Below are 14,428 nucleotides of genomic sequence, written 5' to 3'. Positions count from 1 at the left end.
GCCTTAAATTGTTCAGAGCTATGGGCAATCTTTAAGGTATATTAATCTTTTACTTAATCCAATTGTGTTTCTTTTTAGGACTGTGGAGAGTGGAGTTTAGAGTTACGGAATGTTGTTGAAGTTGCTTGGCTAATGTAGTATAATAAGGTGTTGCCAAGTGATGTAGCAAATTGTAAAAAAAGGCTGGAAGTCTTAAGAGTTGTGCTTGATCTTTTTTCTCAAATTACCTGTTGTTAGGAATCGCAAGGGTTGCTATTTACAGAGATAAATCTGTACCCTATTGCCCTATTATGAAGGACGTTCCATACTTTAAAATCATTAACAGCTCATCTTCTTTGTGCTTTTAGTTCACCTTGTTGATATCTGGAACATGATTGAAGCCTTCAGAGATAATGGCCTTAACACACTGGACCATAACACCGAGATCAGTGTGTCCCGCCTTGAAACCATCATCTCATCCATCTACTACCAGCTGAACAAACGCCTTCCTTCCACCCACCAGATCAGTGTGGAGCAGTCCATCAGCCTCCTCCTCAACTTCATGATAGCTGCGTATGACAGGCCAGTATCTTACCTGCTACTTCACTTTGATACAGTTGGTCTCTTCATCACTCTTCTTCCATACTGTCTTGCTAAGGACTGTACACTTAGAATCACAGTTAAAGGAAAATATTCTCCATGAGTCCCTTCTAGAGACTGGTTAAATGCCTATCCTGGGGCATGCCATGTATTAAGCAATTTAATATTGTGGAGAACACAACACTAGAGACATACTCTTTGGTAAAATTCAGGTACCTTAATATAGCTGTTTTCTATCCTTAAGGTAGCTCTTTTCTATTCAGTGAAACATAGCTAAGTTTTGTATTTCCTGATGGGGATTTCTATTTGATTTTTAAGGCTGCCTTTTCTTTACCCTGTAGTAGCAAATGTCTAGACTCTAAAATCTTGTTTTCTCTTTATTTATGTTTAGGAATCTATTTTGTATTTTTTAAATGCCACACATTGTCTGGTAGACCTTACAACAAGAGAAGAAAAACTTTGAGTTCGTACATTTGTAAAATGATGTTCGTTACAATATGCTCTAGAATAGTGAAGATTTTGGAAATGATTGGTAAAACTGTGGAAGTGTCGAAGCTGTATCACAATTTAGGTACTTATGCTGAATTCACAACATTTTAAAAAGATGTTATCATTTAATTATTATTCTTGTTATTTTTTGTGTGTGGTAATGAAAGTGTCAGGGATTGATTTTGGTGATGAATGTACAACTATGTAATGGTACTGTGAACAACAGAACGTACGATTTGTTTTGTATTACTGCGTGGTATGTGAATAGATGTCAGTAAAATGAATAGAAAAAAGATGTTATCAATTAAATATTTTATATATTTAATAGAAAATTATTTAAAGAAATTTGAAAGTTTGAAAGAAGAACATACATAAGATGTAAGTTCCAGAATTCTAGTACTATCTTTTAGTAATCTAGATTGGGGAATTCATAAAGTTAATTTTTTACTGTTCAAGGAATAGTTCTTTGGATCCAGAAACCTTAGTAAAACTTGGTATCCTATGGAACGCAACAACGCTTTATCATGGTGCTGACTCATTGAATAAATCAATTAAATTAAAGATTAGATGACTAAAAAACAATTTTTGGGGGGAGTCAGGAATAGAAATCATCTTGCTGTCTAAAATTTTAAAAGCAGATATTAAAACTTTGATTCTATGATCATATCAAATAAGTTCTACTATGGTTAAAGAACAGAGGGAAAGAGGAGTGAAGAGATAGCAAAAGGGAAAATGGGAAGGACAAACTTAGGAGCTAAAGATTCAATGTTATTGGTGAGTTTGGTAACATTCAAGTCATATCTTGTTTAAAACTTTGATCATGGGGCTCAGAAAAAATTAGCACATTTTTACTAACCTTGAAATTTTATATGAGAAGAGCTTATTTTGATTCTCCAGAAATTTAAAATTGGCCTTCAAATCCTGGGAAAAAGAAAGGATCTGGTTATCAGAATTTTATTTTTTAAATCAGGGCATTTTATTGTTGTACACTTCAAATATTAGTCTTTTTGTTGACGGGCAACTTTATTACTTAGGGTAGAGAGTCCCTTTGAGATGTAGAATATTCATTTTAATTGAATCATATTTCATAATTCCTCATTTAAAAAAGATTTGAATGTAACAATTATTAAATTATTCTGATTTTCCCTCATCTTCAGATTCATTGTCAAATTTTTAACCTTGTTGTTTCTGATGATGGGAGAAATGGGATCCAAGACTTTTTTCCTTAAGAGGATATTTTCTTAAGAATTAATTTTTTAAAATACTGAACATTTTTGGTATTTACATTTTGACATTAAAAACATTGGAAAGTACAGAGAACAATATTACAAACATCTGTGTGTAGGACCTTAGTGTAAGTTACAGAGTAGATAAAACATTCCGATACCCTCATTTTTTTTCTTTTTAGGTCCTTCAATACTACAGTATTAGTGATTATATAGTCTGGTCTGAAGGTACAACAGATAATGCTTTACAGCCTTTTTCTTCTCTCTTTCTCCCTCCTTCACCCCTTTTCCCCGTCCCTTCCTTTTTTTAAAAAAAAAATTTTAATGTTTAATTTAACCCGTCATATCCAAAATATTATCATTTCAACACTGTGTAAACAATATTTTAACGATAAGATTTTTACGTTCACTTTTTTGCCATTGTCTTCTAAGTCTGGTATGTTTTTAAGCTCTCAATTTGGAGACATCTCAATTTGAACACATCTCTATTTGAACATTAAATTTTCAACAGAAACACTTGATTTGTATTTAGATTTCATAAAATGTCAGTTGAAAAAAAAATTCACACACTCAAGTTCCAAACATACTTAAAATTTTTTTAATAACTGAGTTGAATATTAGTTTTTCAGTTACTTAAATAAAACTAAAGAGTCATTCCTTGGTTGCTCTAGCAGCATTTCAGGTGCTCCAAAGCCCACCTTCTGGGGCTGCCCGCTGGACAGCCCAGGTGCAGAAAAGGGGCTTGACCCCATGGGGTTCCCAGACTGCAGCAGCAGCACCTGGGAACTTGTTCAAGTGCTCATTCTTGCCCCAGATCTAGAGAATCAGAAACTCTGATGCGCAGTCAAGTTTGGGGACTGCTGGTCTAGAACAAATACCGTCAAATACCCAGTCTATAGAATAGAATCAATTGCCTGTGTAAAATGGAAACTGAATACAAGCCCCTTCCTCCTTTTTTTCCTTTTCCTTGAGGATACAAAAACAGATAAAGAAATTGCTTGGATTTTGTTGATCCAGATGCAATAGGTATCTCAAAGGGATGTTGGAATGTGTGGCCAGATTACCTGGTGGGTGAGACTCAGGACGCAGCTCACATGATATTTCGTTTCACCTGTTTCATGAAGCCCACTGGCCAAGGGGACGAGAGCTCCCTCAGACAAGGATGGAGCTTGTCAGTATAAATCGAACACTGATAACAACATCATCAGTGTTTATAAAACATGTTTGTGGCTGCAAGAAGTCAGGGCTAGGGCTAGAAATTGAGCTCGGCCTTGACGTGTGCCACCTGCTTTTCATTTAAAATGTGAACGTGGGGTACACACCCTATGATCCTTCCCTTAGTCCATGGGGTTTGCGCTTAAAACTACAAACAAAACAAAACAAAACAAAACAAAAACCCAGCATCTGTAACCTCCAGCATTTAAGAAAGCCTTCTCCCTTCAGTAGTTTTGTGAATCACTTTTGGCAGCTTCTGTCACTTAAATACCAGACAGATTTCTGTCCTTAGCAGCTGGTATTTTGTGGCTCTCTCTTGGAGTTGAAATTGTACCCAGGTACAAATAAGCTGTTTCACATGCTGGCTCATTTCTGGCTGACAGTTGTGCCTATTTTCAGAAGTCAGCTGTGGCAGAGATAGCAAGTAGCAGACCACCACAACATAGCCCCTTCTTTCATAAAAACAATTTCCCTGCTCCCCTTGGAGTGAGGTATGGCCATACAGCTGCGTCCTGGGCCCTGGGATGTGAGTGGGAGAGCGGTGGGAGAGTGGCAGTGTCTTGGGACAAGGACCTTAGCAGGGACGCGTGGCCTTTCCTGGCCCTGGGCTCAGAAGGCTGCAGGCATCATAGGGCTAGTGCTGGGGAAAGAGCTGCCCCCAGCCTGGGCCCCTGACTGGGCCAGCCCCCAGCATAGCCATGCCCCAAGCCAAGCTCCTCTGTTCTCTAAGCCAGGGGGGCTGTTGTATCAGCTTCCCCTACAGTAGGGTATCATGAAAATACCCAATATTTTATCAGAAGAGTTTTGATAAAGTTTCAGTCTGCCATAAGAAGTATGGAATTGCTAGAGCATAAGAGTTATCTACAAAGTTAAAATAACATGCAAAAATGAGCTCATTTGCCTGTTTGAGGAACAGGTGTAATCATGTCATCATCTCTTTATCTTCCATCTGAATCGCTGAGCCAGCCTACTGGGAGAGTGGGTGCTTAAGGCTCCTGATGGCTTTGGTTCCAAGGCCCTCGAGGCTGAACCCCCTGCTCTGCTGCCAGGGGGGCCTCTGTGTTTGCACTGGGTCCACAGGGTGTCCATGCTGAATACAGAAATTGCTCTGACACTGGTTAGGTGCGGCAGCATCTCTTTTTTTCTTGCATCTTTCTTTTGAGCACCAGTACGTAAAAATTTTCCCTTTCCCCTTCCCAGGACAAATGGTGGCATCAGCAGCTGGGAGCTACCTGCATTTGCCCGCCAACCTCCATGGCCCCCTCTCCCTTCTTGATAATAAGGAATGCCCATCTTAGATGAAGGAAAGGAAGTCTTCCTTACTCTTGACTGCAGTTAAAGCTGTTTCACATTTTGGGGTTGTTATTTACAAACTCCCTTTCTGTTTCCATCCTCTTTATGAATTCACTGTCTTCATTTGTAAGTGACAGAAGGCACATGGGCTTTTACAGTAACAGGGATTTATAGACTGAGTGAGCTGAGGAGTCCAGAGGCAGATCAGTTGCATCAGGGCCCTGGCTTCATTTTGCCATCCTTTTGTATCAGCTTCATCCTTAGGCTGACTTTAAATGCTTGTTGGCAGCTACTACCTGCTCCCTCTTTCAAGTCTAGATGAAGGAAGAGAGCCAGCTTCTTTCAATACCTGAGCCTTCCTCCAGAACTGTGTATCTGAGCCACGTATAGGAGTTAAGCTGTTTGGCGTAAACAAAGCAGGACCTGTGCCTGGGGAGTGGAGGCTGTTAGGATGTTCACCCTCACCTCGTGCTGCCACACAGATGCACATGTGCAGGCTAGCTGTCAGGGAGATAGCACAGTTCACCACTGAACTCCATGTGGCACATTGTAAACTTGTGTGCTCACTCTCCACCTAGTTCCTTAAACCAGAAACCTGAGAATCATTTATAACCTTTCCTTCTTCCTGAGTCCACAAGTCCAGTCACCAAGTTCTGTTATTTCTTCCTCTTGAATTTCTCTCAAATCTGGGTGCTTCCCCCCAGTCCCCACTGCCACTCTCCTAGACCACTGGTCGCCATCTTTTACCTGGACCACTCCTATGGCCTCAAACTGATCACTTCACATGTACTCTTTCTTCCCCCATTCATTCATTCATTCATTCATTCTTATAAATAATAAACATCCATAAACCTGCTGTCTAACCTGAACTTGACCACTGTCAATAACTGAAATTTATCTATATGGTCCTCTCCTCTTACATCCCACTGTTCTGCACCTAAGATGAACATTATCGTGATTTTGTGTTATCATTTCCTTGCTTTTTTTAAAAAAATTTCCATTTCATGTTTATCAGTGTTTTAATATAGAACATTTTGCAATGATTAGTGACATGTGGACACTAGTAGTTTTTCACTAAACGTCAAGTGCCAGTTTTTCTAGTAAATGTTTATTTTCACTAAACAAAAGAACCAAACATAATTTCAGCATAATTCACCCAAATTACAAAAATGACATTCATATTATTTGACTATTTCATAAAACTTCTTTTTAAACTTCTGCAAACTTTACCAGTGTAAAAAGACTCCTAAAAAAAATGCATGATAAAATTAAACTATGGAATCTGCACTGGAAAAGTAAGGAGTTATTTTGCTGATGTTGGCAGTAACATTAAAAAGAATCTGTTAAAAAATATGGTGGAGAGTGTGTTGACAGAGGTGGAGAAAAAGGAGCTTCCAGTTGATGGATTCAACATGTCTGAAAATACTTATGTAAAGGAAAAAGTTGAAGAATATATTATAATTGGGTCTTTCAACAAGATGAGCAGTTGAGTAGTACTTGCATCACTTGCTCCCATGGAAGAGAAATTTTCCTGCTTGTTTATAGAGTCTTTTGTAAGATGAAGGTGGCTACCATCAATGATTCATCTTTTACTCAAATGGTGTAATTTCAGAATGTGTTCAGCATTGGCTCTTCCATATGCGATTCTTAGGGCTCCCTGGGAGTCTCCCAACAGAATTATGTTGCTTTTGCATTTTAGTTGATTGAAATATTCTGTGTTCCTCAAGGGAACCATAATGTTTGTTACATACATGAATTAATTCTCTCTTAAATTCTTTGAATCCATATCATTCTCCTTGAGCACTTAACACTTCCTTGTACATTTCCTAAGAACAAGGATATTCACTTATGTAATGACCACCTTAATGCAGTTATCAAGTTCAAGAAATTTAACATTGATATAAAGCTTAAAGTCCAGTTTTTCATATGTCCAAGAAATGACCTTTTGGGCATTTTCTCCTCCTTTATTAGATCCAGTCCAGGATCATGTATTGCCTTTAGTTGTTATTGTCTCTTTTTTTCTTTTTTTTTTTTATTCATTTTATGGAGATATATTCACGTACCATGCAGTCATACAAAAGAAAGCATACATTCAATTGTTTACAGTACCATTATATAGTTGTGCATTCATCACCAAAATTAATTTTTGACGTTTTCATTATCACACACACAAAAATAGTAAGAATAAAAATTAAAGTGAAAAAGAACAATTAAAGTAAAAAAGAACACTGGGTGCCTTTTTTTTTTTTTTCTTCCCCCGTTTTTTCTGCTCATCCATCCGTAAGCTAGACAAAGGGGACTATAGTCCATATGGCTTTCCCAATCCCATTGTCACCCCTCATAAGCTACATTTTTATACAATCGTCTTCAAGATTCATGGGTTCTGGATTGTAGTTTTGATAGTTTCAGGTATTTACTGCTAGCCATTCCAATTCATTAGAACCTAAAAAGCATTGTCTATATTGTGTGTAAGAGTGCCCACCAGAGTGACCTCTCGGCTCCTTTTGGAATCTCTCTGTCACTGAAGCTTATTTCATTTCCTTTCACATCCCCCTTTTGGTCAAGAAGATGTTCTCCATCCCACGATGCCAGGTCTAGATTCCTCCCCGGGAGTCATATTCCATGTTGCCAGGGAGATTCACTCCCCTGGGTGTCTGATCCCACGTAGTGGGGAGGGCAGTGATTTCACCTTTCAAGTTGGCTTAGCTAGAGAGAGAGGGCCACATCTGAGCAACAAAAAGGCACTCAGGAGGAGGCTCTTAGGCACAATTATAGGCAGGCCTAGCTCTCCTTTGTAGCAACAGTCTTCCCAAGGGCAAGTCCCGCAGCAGAGGGCTCAGCCCATCAAACCACCAGTCCCCCATGTCCATGAGCACATCAGCAACCATTGAAGTGGGGAAGCCCAACACCCCTGCACTCTCCACCAGCTTCTCAAGGGGGACCTGCGTATTTTTTTTCATTTTTATTTTTTAATTAATTCTTTTTTTTAAAATCAACTATATAAAAAAAAATTAAAAAAAAACATACAATAAAAAAACATTTCAAACAAACCATAACAAGGGAGTAATAAAAAGACAACTAATCTATGATAACTACTTTACTTCCAACATGTTCCTACTCTACCCCAAGAAAATAACCTAGTATAGCAACATTTCTGTGAACTTGTTCCTACCATACCCATCAGAAATTAACAGACCATAGTCATTGCTGGACATTCCCAGAACGTTAAATTTACCCACGATAGCTTATCTGTTCTTATTGGGTTATTGTTCCCCCTTCCTTAATTGCTCTCGATCGCTAGTTCCCCTACATTCTACATTATGAACCATTTATTTTACACTTTTCAATGTTCATATTAGTGGTAGCATATAATATTTCTCTTTTTGTGCCTGGCTTATTTCGCTCAGCATTATGTCTTCAAGGGTCATCCATGTTGTCATATGTTTCATGACATCGTTCCTTCTTACAGCCGCGTAGTATTCCATCCTGTGTATATACCACATTTTATTTATCCACTCATCTGTTGAAGGACGTTTGGGTTGTTTCCATCTCTTGGCAATTGTGAATAATGCTGCTATGAACATTGGCGTGCAGATATCTGTTCGTGTCACTGTTTTCAGATCTTCTGGGTATATACTGAGAAGTGCAATCGCTGGATTGAAGGGTAACTCTGTATCTAGTTTTCTAAGGATGTGCCAGACTGACTTCCAGAGTGGCTGAACCATTATACAGTCCCATCAACAATGAATAAGAGTTCCAATTTCTCCACATCCTCTCTAGCATTTGTAGTTTCCTGTTTGTTTGATAGCAGCCATTCTAATTGGTGTGAGATAATATCTCATTGTGGTCTTAATTTGCATCTCTCTAATAGCTAGTGAAGCTGAACATTTTTTCATGTGTTTCTTGGCCATTTATATTTCCTCTTCAGAGAACTGTCTTTTCATATCTTTTGCCCATTTTATAATTGGGCTGTCTGTACTATCATCATTGAGTTGTAGGATTTCTTTACATATGCAAGATATCAGTCTTTTGTCAGATACATGGTTTCCAAAAATTTTTTCATTGAGTTGGCTGCCTCTTCACCTTTTTGACAAATTCCTTTGAGGTACAGAAACTTCGAAGCCTGAGAAGTTCCCTTTTTTTTTAGATGATATAAGATAGAAAATTTTACTAACAAGCATAGTAAGTATATTCAAAGGAAAGAATACAGAAATCCAAGATTCACATCATGATGATAATTTATGAAATAGCCTCGATAAAATTTCAGCGTTTTGTATTTGTTTCTATTTAACTTGTCTTGCCATCATTTTGTCATTGCTTTTCTATATCTTTCCCTCCACCTTTTTCTGTTCTGTGGTTACATTGACAGATTTCCCTTTCCCCTCTGTGGTTACAGAAAGTTTACCCCTGTACAACCTATGATGGTTACCACTGCATTTCTTAATATCCCCCTTAATTTTACCGACATCTAGATAATATCTATAACCTTCCTCTCTCCTCAGTCTCAAGTATGTTGTTAGCTGTCCATCTACACTTTTTGGGTAGAGATGTGGCGTTCTATTTTCCAGTTTTACCTGTTGATTTTGGGTATGTGTGTTGAGAGGGAAAGATATTGTATGTATTTGTAGTCAACTTGGATTGCTACAATATATCTGCCAGTAATTTTTTCAAAGAAGGTATGTAAGAAATAAATTCCCTGAATTCTTCAATATCAAAAATATCTTTGTTTTACCCTCAAAATTGAATGCCATTTTGGCTGGGTATAGGATTCTGGGTTTAAAATCTTCTTCCTGCAGAACTTTCATTATATTGCTCCATTTACTTATAGCGTCTAGTGTGTCCCATGATAAATCTGCCGTCAATCTGATTCTTGCTCCTTTGTAGGTTATCTCTTTTCTTTTTCTGGAAGCCTTTATGATTTTTTCTTTATCACTGACATTCCAAAATCTCACCAAGATGTGTCTAAGAGTGAGTCTCCTTTCATCAGTCTTACTGGGTACTCGGTGGGCACTGATAATCTCAAGGCTCAAATCTTCCATTAGTTCTGGAAAGTTTTCTTCAATTATTTCTTTAATTATTTCCTCCCCTCCATTCTCTTTATTATATTTTTCAGGAATTCCTATCAAACGAATGTTGGAGCTTCTGGCTCTATCCTCCATGTCTCTTAACCTTTGTTTTTGTATTATCTGCTTGGCCATTTGCATTGTAGTCTCAGATTCTAGATTGTTGGCTTCTTCTTCAAGTATGGGCCATTCTGCTTCCAAATGTGACTATTAAGTTTTTAAGTTTTCTGAAGTCTTCTTCTGTTTTCTGTACTAAGTCTGCTCCTTTGGATGCTTGCTCTTCTGTTTGCAGAATTTTGTGTCCTCTTTCTCAGTTTTCCTTAAAGTTTCAGTGACTCCTAACACAGTACTAAAATTTGCACATGAATGCTTGTTTGAATGTTTACCAGAGGAAGAAGTTAAATGTAAGGTTGGAGATGATGTCCTGATTTCTTGATTTTGGAGCATAGCTGTTTTCTCTTCCTTCTGGGTTTTGTCTACCATCTGGTGTTTTCCCAACTTTTTCTTATTAGAATTCCAAACACAGTAATTAAAGGCAATTTCTTTAAGTCCATGTGAGGCCACTTCTTTCTCAGGCTTGGAGGTAGACTTTACCTCTTCGAGGAGTTCCCACGTGTCTATTTTTTCTTTTGTTGCTTGTGCTTTGGGTGTAAAGTCTAGGAAGTGGCCGCCTAATACAAGGTCTTGAAGATGTGTCCCTACATTATCTTCTAGGAGTTTTATGGTACTGTGTTTTATATTGAGATCTTTGATCCACTTTGAGTTAATTTTTGTGTAGGGTGTGAGGTGGGGTCCTCTTTCATTCTTTTGGATGTGGATATCCAACTCTCCCAGCCCCATTTGTTGAAAAGACTGTTATGTCTCAGTTCGGTGGCTTTGGGAGCCTTATCAAAAATCAGTCAGCTGTAGATCTGGGGGTCTATCTCCAAATTCTCAATTCAATTCCATTGGTCAATATGTCTATCTTTGTGCCAGTACCATGCTGTTTTGACAACTGTAGCTTTGTAATAAGCTTCAGAGTCAGGGAGTGTAAGTTCTCCCACTTTGTTTTTCTTTTTTAGAGTGTCTTTAGCAATTCAAGGCATCTTCCCTTTTCAAATAAATTTGATAACTAGCTTTTCCAAGTCTGCAAAGTAGGTTGTTGGAATTTTGATTGGGATTGCATTGAATCTGTAGATAAGTTTGGGTAGAATTGACATCTTAATGACATTTAGCCTTCCTATCCATGAACATGGAATATTTTTCCATCTTTTAAGGTCCCCTTCTGTTTCTTTTAGTAGAGCTACATAGTTTTATTTGTATAGGTCTTTTAAATCTTTGGTTAAGTTTATTCCTAGGTACTTGATTTTTTTTAGTTGCTGTTGAAAATGGCATCTTTTTCTTGAGTGTCTCTTCAATTTGTTCATTTCTAGCATATAGAAACATTACTGACTTATGTGCATTAATCTTGTATCCCGCTACTTTGCTAAATTTGTTTATTAACTCTAGTATCTGTATCATTGATTTCTCAGGGTTTTCCAAATATAAGATCATATCATCTGCAAACAATGACAGTTTTACTTCTTCCTTTCCAATTTGGATGTCTTTTATTTCTTTGTCTTGCCGGATTGCTCTGGCTAGCACTTCCAGCACAATGTTGGATGATGGTGGTGACAGTGGGCATCCTTGTCTTGTTCCTGATCTTAGAGGGAAGGCTTTCAGTCTCTTGTCATTGAGTACTATGCTGGCTGTGGGTTTTTCATATATGCCCTTTATCATAGTGAGGAAGTTTCCTTCAATTCCTCCTTTTTGAAGTGTTTTTATCAAAAAGGGATGTTGTATTTTGTCAACTGCTTTTTCAGCATCTATTGAGATGATCATTTGATTTTTCTCTTTTGATTTGTTAATGTATTGTAATACATTGATTGATTTTCTTATATTGAACCATCCTTGCATGCCGGGATTGAACCCTACTTGGTCATGGTGTATGATTTTTTTTAATGTGTCTTTGGATTCGATTTGCAAGTATTTTGTTGAGAATTTTTGCATCTATATTCATTAGGGAGTTAGGCCTGTAGTTTTCCTTTTTTGTAGCATCTTTGCCTGGTTTTGGTATTAGATTGATGTTAGCTTCATAAAATGAGTTAGGTCGTGTTCCATTTTCTTCGATGTTTTGAAAGAGTTTAAAAATAAGATTGATGTCGGTTCTTTTTGGAAAGTTTGGTAGAATCCCCGTATGAAGCCATCTGGCCCTGGGCATTTATTTGTAGGAAGTTTTTTAATAACTGATTGAATCTCTTTGCTTGTGATTGGTTGGTTGAGGTCTTCTGTTTCTTCTCTGGTCACTCTAAGTTGTTCATATGTTTCCAGGAAATTGTCCATTTCCTCTCCATTATCGAATTAATTGTCATACAGTTGTTCATAGTATCCTCTCATAATTTTTTTAATTTCTTTGGGATCCGCAGTAATGTCACCTTTTTCATTCATTATTTTGTTTATATGGGTCTTCTCTCTTTTTGATTTTGTCAGTCTAGCTTGTCAATCTTATTGATCTCAAAGAACCATCTTTTGGTGTTCTTTATCCTCTCTGTTGTTTTTTTGTTCTCTACATCATTTATTTTTGCTTTAATCCTTTTTATTTCTTTTCTTCTACTTGGTTTAGGATTGGTTTGCTGTTCATTTTCTTGCTTCTTCAGGTGATCCATTAGTTCTTTGATATTGGCTCTTCCTTTTTAATATATGCATTTAGTGCTATAAATTTCCCCTTCAGTACTGCTTTTGCTGCATCCCATAGGTTTTGGTATGTTGTGTTCTCGTTTTCATCAGTCTCTATATATTTAGCAATTTCTCTTGCTATTTCTTCTTTAACCCACTGATTGTTTAGGAGTGTGTTGTTTAACCTCCAGGTATTTGTGAATTTTCTAAGTCTCTGATGGTTATTGACCTTTTGGGCATTTTCTCCTCCTTTATTAGATCCAGTCCAGAATCATGTATTGCCTTTAGTTGTTATTGTCTTTTTAATCTTTTTCTTCTTTTTAAAATTCTGGAAACATATATACAACATAAACTTTCCCATTTCATCCACTCCAAAGCATACAATTCAGTGGGATTAATCAGACTTATAACGTTGTGCTATCCTCACTACCATCTGTTACCAGGTCCTTCCCATGAATCCAAATAGGAACCCTGTACCCATTAACACCCCCTGCTCCCTCCTTCCCCACACCCTGAACCTGTATTTTATTTTCTGTCTCCATGAATTTCACCCTGGAGAGGACTTTCCCAAGTCAGTATTTCCCAGCCAAAATAGGCCCAGGAACCCACAAAGGGGGCACAGACCATTTCCAAAGTGCATGACACCAAAAACCTTTTTGATAACTCCCCAAAGCTGCACTTTCCTGTCCTGCCCAGTAGAAGTGCCCTTCAGCAAAGTGTTCCCCACAGCCCTAATGTGACAACTGTATCTTTAAGCCTCCATGGCCTCTGCTCCTGTTAGAGGCAGATTGAAACAGTGACTGCCATTGCTTTTGTCCAGGGTAGTTTGAAACAGTAGTTCAGAGCCAAGACCCAGCAATCCAAATTCGCTAATCAAAAGCCATGCTTAGTACTTGGCCCTGTGCCCCTCACCCCACTTCCCCGGTCTTGGGAAAGAGGATTTTTTTTGTCCCTTTCTGACAGCAGCAGCTAGCCAGGGCCTGGATCCTGAGAGTGAGGATGAGTGCTGGCAGCTGCCGTGTGGAAAGAGCTACTCATAGATCTTCGCTGCAGCTTATCCACCTCTTCCTCCTGTACTTCTCTGGATGCTGTTCAATGTTCTTCTGCTTCTGGAACCCCAGAACAGTTGTTTCAGACAGTTCCTGCCTGTTACTAGCTGTTTTGGAGGAAGGAGTGAGTCCTGGCGCTCCCTACTCTGCCATCTTCCCCAGGAAGTTCAATCCCCAATCTCTGCCTTTTGACTGGAGTGTTTAATCCATTTACATTTAAAGTAACTACTGATAATGCAGAACTTTTTTCTGCCATTTTGTTACATGGTCTTTGAAGTCTGTAAATATTTTTTGTCCCTCATTTCTTCCATTAATGCTTATTTTCATACCTATTTGATTTATTTATTGTAACTTTTTGAGTCTAGTTTCTTTTTCCATATTTTCTTTGTGGTTCCATGGGGTTAAAATTTAACATCCTAGTCACCTTGGCCCACCTTGTTAATTCCATTTTACACTCTCAACTAGAGTCAACACACCTGAGTCTCTGGTGGCCTTGCCACTGCTGACAGACAGCACCATGAACATGCCACCTGCCCTTCCCGATCCTGGCTGTTGTTGGTCAGCAGGTAGGGTTCACTGAGTGGGTCAAAGGTAGTGGCCGTGACCAAATCTGTCCACACAGAGGATCTGTTTTCTGTTTCTCTAAGGCAGAATGGCTTGCCTGGCTCGCTCACTCTGCCTGAGTGAGCCACAGACATGCTCGGATCTGCCTCATCTCAGTGAACTCGCTGATGGGCTTCCCAGTTGACAAGATTAAACTACAAAAATGAAAACTGCTCTTCCTGTTAATGACAGCTAGGGTCTCCCTACCCCGTTTTCT

General features: G+C 38.3%; 1 protein-coding gene across 15 annotated transcripts in view; it reads left to right on the top strand.

Moving 5' to 3' along the window:
• The window catches only part of DTNB (dystrobrevin beta), a 386,425-nt gene that overhangs the window by 103,250 nt on the left and 268,747 nt on the right, over positions 1–14,428 (top strand). For all 15 annotated transcript variants that reach the window (XM_037812551.1, XM_037812550.1, XM_037812552.1 and 12 more), the window contains one exon: positions 348–561. In XM_037812551.1, the coding sequence (XP_037668479.1) occupies positions 348–561 (214 nt within the window). The remainder of the gene's footprint in view (positions 1–347; positions 562–14,428) is intronic.

The sequence above is a fragment of the Choloepus didactylus genome, chromosome 20 (genome assembly GCF_015220235.1).
Source record: "Choloepus didactylus isolate mChoDid1 chromosome 20, mChoDid1.pri, whole genome shotgun sequence".
In the NCBI taxonomy this organism is placed as follows: domain Eukaryota; kingdom Metazoa; phylum Chordata; class Mammalia; order Pilosa; family Megalonychidae; genus Choloepus; species Choloepus didactylus.
The sequence above is the reverse complement of the archived record's forward strand: the minus strand, read 5'-3'. Positions and strand labels throughout refer to the sequence as shown.